Source organism: Mus caroli, chromosome 6, assembly GCF_900094665.2.
Source record: "Mus caroli chromosome 6, CAROLI_EIJ_v1.1, whole genome shotgun sequence".
NCBI lineage: Eukaryota > Metazoa > Chordata > Mammalia > Rodentia > Muridae > Mus > Mus caroli.
This window is the reverse complement of record NC_034575.1, coordinates 121,028,111-121,032,959: the sequence shown is the minus strand read 5'-3', so window position 1 is coordinate 121,032,959 and position 4,849 is coordinate 121,028,111. Positions and strand designations below refer to the sequence as shown.

Sequence of the window (4,849 nt, the reverse complement as noted above, 5' to 3'; positions counted from 1 at the left end):
TATATATATATATATATATATATATATATATCCATCTCAGAACCTAATAAATGTTAGACGATCAGTCTACCACTGGATTGCATCCCTAGCCCTTGTGTGAAACCCCACAAAGAACAGTCCATTGAGACAAGAAGGCAGATTAGTGGTTCCCAGGGCTTGAAAGGGATGGAATGGGGAACTGCTAAGAAGTAAATGGGTTCCTTGAGGGTGGGTGAAAAAAATGTACTAAAATTAGATAATGACAGTAGTTGCACAACTCTAAACATATTTAAAAACCACTAAAGTGTCCATATGAAAGGGAAGACTTTAACTACGTGTCATTAAGGAGAAGATTATGTCTGAGGACGGAGCTCAGCAATGGAGAGCTTGCTTGCGTGTTGTGGGCTCTGGCTTTGATCTTCAGAACAACAACAACAAAAAAAAAAAACAAAAGGAGAAAGAAATCCAAAAGAGAAGAGGAAGGAGAAGGGGAGGGTCCAGGAGACCACGAAGGGGAGGGTCCAGGAGGTCATGAAGGGGAGGGTCCAGGAGGCCATGCTAAGGAAGTGCAGTTAGACTGAGCAAGCCACAGGAGACTGCAGAGGATTTTATTATATTGATTGTATGTGTGTGAGTGCTCTGCCCGCTTGCACATCTGTGCTCCACGAGCATGCCTGGCACCTCTGGAGGCCAGAAAAGGGTGTCNGATCCCGTGGATCTGGAGTTAAGGACAATTGTGAGCCGCATTATGGGTGNTAGGAACGGAACCTGGGTCCTCTGCAAGAGCAGCCAGCGCTCTTAGTCTGAGCCTGCCGAGTCTCTCCAGTTCCTACTTTGGAGGATTTTGAACAGGACTGACTGGAATAGTTAATATCACAAACTTAAGCTCCCTGCTACGTTTCAAATGTGCCTCTCAATTCTTGGGTTGGAAAATTACTTCCCAATTTGGTGGAGATGGGATCCAACAGGAAGAGACAGGACCATGGAGTCAATCCTCATGAGCGCATCCACGGAGTCCTGAGAGGGTTAGCTATGAACACATGGACGTTTGCTGGGTCGGCCCGCCCTTCCTGACCCTCTTTCCCAGGCTCACTTTCCCTTCCCCTTTCTGCTTTGTTAAGGCTGTGGGAGCCCTCACCAAGTTCCCGCCCCAGGCTCTCAGGCTTTTTAACCCCTAGTACTATAAGAATGAACTTCTTCTTCTTCTTCTCTTCTCTTTTTTTTTCATAAACCAACCAGTCTGTAGTATTCTGTTATAGCAACAGAAATGGACAAAGCCTTCTGTGAAGAATGAAGGGAGAACTTGGGGGCAGAAAGTTAGACAGCTTACAGAGTTGTCCCAACAGTCCTCGTGGGAAAGGAGATGACAAACTGAGGACGGGACCTGCATGCCAAGACTAAGATAAACGATGGACTTGTGGGCAAGGGAGGCAAGGGCTTGGAGTGGACAAAGGTGGGAGATGACAGGGAGNCTTGGCAACAGGACAGGTATGGCTGGCCCAGGCTTAGCTGCCTCGCTTCCCAGCTGCAACTGTTTATCCCCAAACAAACAAAGAGCACAGGCAGGACCAAGCCATGGGATGGGCATGTGAGCACACAGAGTGAGAAGCCAGAGAAGCAGGTGACACCTGGTCCTACTGCCACTCTCGGGGGACACTGGAGGGAAGGGTCCCCTGTAGAGACACGGCCTCAGTGCCAGCCAGAAGCAAGAAGGTGCCCCAGCCAGCCAGAAGCAAGAAGGTGGCCCTTGAAAACCTGGGGAGCAGAGGTGGAGGAGAAAGCAGGANTATGCAGCTAGAGGCTACAGAAGGGAGAAGGAAGTCCCTCACTTCCCCCTTGTATCCGCGCTTAGAGGGCCTGAGCTGGTGGCTGTGACCTCTTTAGATAGATGCTATGACAGGGGCCCTAACAGAAATTATCCCTGAGGGACAGTGGGCTGTGGAGAATCCTTAGGCCAGCCTGAGCCTCTGGGAGTGTCTCTTCCTTCACCTGTTTGGGTACAAGATAACGACTGACCCCCACCATGCCCTAGAGTGTATAAAGTAACCTCACATTTGTTATCTTATACATGTGACATGACTCTTTTATTTTTTGTTTTTTGTTTTGTTTTGTTTTGTTTTTTTGTTTTTCGAGACAGGGTTTCTCTGTGTAGCCCTGGCTATCCTGGAACTCACTCTGTAGACCAGGCTGGCCTCGAACTCAGAAATCCGCCTGCCTCTGCCTCCCGAGTGCTGGGATTAAAGGCATGTGCCACCATGCCCGGCTGTGACATGACTCTTAAGGTGGGTATTAGCATCGTGGTCTTCATTACTTTAGTAAAAATGCCAATCAGGCAAGGATTGAACATATTTTTTCCTGTAATACATCTCAGACGCCTACAGCAGAGTCTGGCACATGGTCCACACAATCAGAAATATTTACTGAATAAACCTTCTCTCTTGTGTTTGGATTTGTGTCCATTTTACAAAGAAAAGGCTCTGAAGAATGATGTGAAATGGAAGCGTCACCAGACCATGAAAGGACGGAACAGTCATGGGAACTCTGGTTGGGACCTACCATCCATGGATCTTACCACACTCCCGTCTACAGGCAACANGCTGGGCACAGACTTGGGCACCTGCCTTGGATCATTTCCTCACCTAACCACGCAGAGAACTTCCTGAGCCCTCAGGAGGACCCAGGAGAGGAGATTCTGAGGAACAACCGAGCCAGCAAGGGGGCCTACTCACGCCTGATTGCAGGGGGCCTGGTTGAAACGACAGGTGAAGATGAAGCTGCCCAGGGCTTCTTCCTCTAGAGCAGGCGAGGTGTCGGGCAGTCTGGACAGAATGTTGATGTAATGGAAGCGGTACCACTCCCTCACGGCATCCACCCCGGATGAGTATGTCTGGTAGAAGCAGTCTGATTTGTTCTGGTTGCACTGCACAGAGACAGGAGCGTCAGTGCACGTCAGTGAGCCACCAAGGTCAAGGACTGAGAGCTGAGGTGTTCTGAGGGCTGATGGGCATGTAGGTACAGGGAACAGGGTGTGGGTAGAAGAGAAGGGGAGAAACACTTCCCTAGAAGCCCCTAGGAGAGGTGGCCAGAGGACCCTGGGATTGAGGTAATGGTAGGCAGTGACTCCTCACTGTAATTACTTATGCAACCAGGTAGAAAGAAACAAGAATTCTCCCCTTTCACTGGTGCGAGAAAGCTTCTGGGATCAGACTGGATCAGACTTTCGTTCCCACAACAGAGGTGAGCCTAGAACTTCCGTGAGCTGGTGGTGCGGCCCATCTCGCCGGGGCCTCCCTCTCTCCTTCACTAGATGAGCCTCTGTCCCATTTCCTCCTACCCATCCTTTTGAGTCTACATGTTTAGGGTGCAGGGATGTAGCTCAACAGAAGAGTCCTTGCCAAGCACGGACAAGGACCTGGGTTACACACATACACACAGAGACATGCACTCACTCACACACACACACACATCTCATTTTACTGTCTAAGTGTCTCATTTACTTACCTTCTGTTACAGGCTTGAAGAACTTCAGTTCTTCACAGGAGGGTCTCAACTGAGTCCCATCAGTAGGGACTAGAATTCAGAAACGTATATTTTCTGCAACAGATTTCACTTCTCGCCATTTATCCTTTGCTACATTCATTCATTCATTCATTCATTCATTCATTCATTCATTCATTCATTCATTCACGTATTGGTGTTACCCGCTGGAAAGTCCATCAGGCCTTTCAGTTTGAAGGAGTAGGCGGTCCATGGGACCGAGCAAGCTCGTGGGCNGATCCTGGACCGAGGGGCGGGGCTTACCAGTTGGAAGCCGATTTTCCAGTCCTTCCTGTCCACTTGGGGATTGTTGTCGCGTACACTGGAAGACGCGCTGCGCGCCAAGCGGGCGGGGTAGGGTGGAGGTGGTGTGCGCAGGCGCTGCAGGGGGTGTGGGAGAGCACCCCGGAGGTCGCGGGTGCTGCGGCGGCGGTCCCCAGCCTGGCGAGTGTAGGAAGAGTTGTATTTGTACAGGTCAAAAAGCGTCTGTTCCGTGATGCGGTCCAGCTCTTCCAGCTCCTCTTTAATTTCAGTGTATCTGAAAAAGCCGATGAGGAGGAGGTCGGTCCAGGGGCNNTCTGCCGAATCCCTGGCCTCGAAGGGCCACGGTGTTCTCCATAAACACCGAGGGGGATCAGTGATCCTGTGAGAGAGAGCTCCAGGGCTATCAGCTGGGTAATGTAGAGTGTAGGAGTTGTATTTGAACAGGTCAAAAAGAGTCTGTTCTCTTAGCTCAGGTCGCCCTGCCTGAGTGACTGCACTTTCAGAATCTCCCTGCACTGCTCTGAAAATACCAGATGAAGTTCCCACCTTTGCCCCTTCTTCAGAGGCTACATTTTAATGAGATTTGGAAGGGACCCACCAAAACACGATTCCATATAAATCCCTACAGTTTTCATTCTCAATACTGGCTGTATTACCATCTGCACGATGGACATCCTTAGAATTACGGTCTAAGAAACACAAAGCCGAGATGATAAATTAAAACCAGGCTGCAAGATGCAAATCCAACACACAAATATGAGCTGCATTTCTAGATACTAGCAACAAATGGAAAATATTTTCATTAACATCACACTGAGGCTGGAGAGAGGGCATGCCATTGAGAATACATGATGCTCTTCCAGAGGACCCAGGTTCATTGCTCAGCGNCCACATCAGAGCACTCACAACCCTCTAACTCCATTCCAGGGAAATCTGACTCCCACCCCTGGCTTCCAGCCACACTCACACATGTGGCTCACACACACAGCTTATGTACATATAATCAAGAGTAAACCTTATACTTATCAGATCTACTCCTAAATTTAATATAGGCAAGATTTCTTATTCC

General features: G+C 49.2%; 1 protein-coding gene across 1 annotated transcript in view; it reads right to left on the bottom strand.

Moving 5' to 3' along the window:
• Scnn1a (sodium channel epithelial 1 alpha subunit) overlaps nucleotides 1-4,849 on the bottom strand; it is a 24,275-nt gene that overhangs the window by 10,415 nt on the left and 9,011 nt on the right. The window contains exons 2-3 of the mRNA XM_021164186.2: nucleotides 3,781-4,054; nucleotides 2,709-2,899 (exon numbers count right to left, since the gene is read on the bottom strand). Of these exons, the coding sequence (XP_021019845.1) occupies nucleotides 2,709-2,899; nucleotides 3,781-4,054 (465 nt within the window). The remainder of the gene's footprint in view (nucleotides 1-2,708; nucleotides 2,900-3,780; nucleotides 4,055-4,849) is intronic.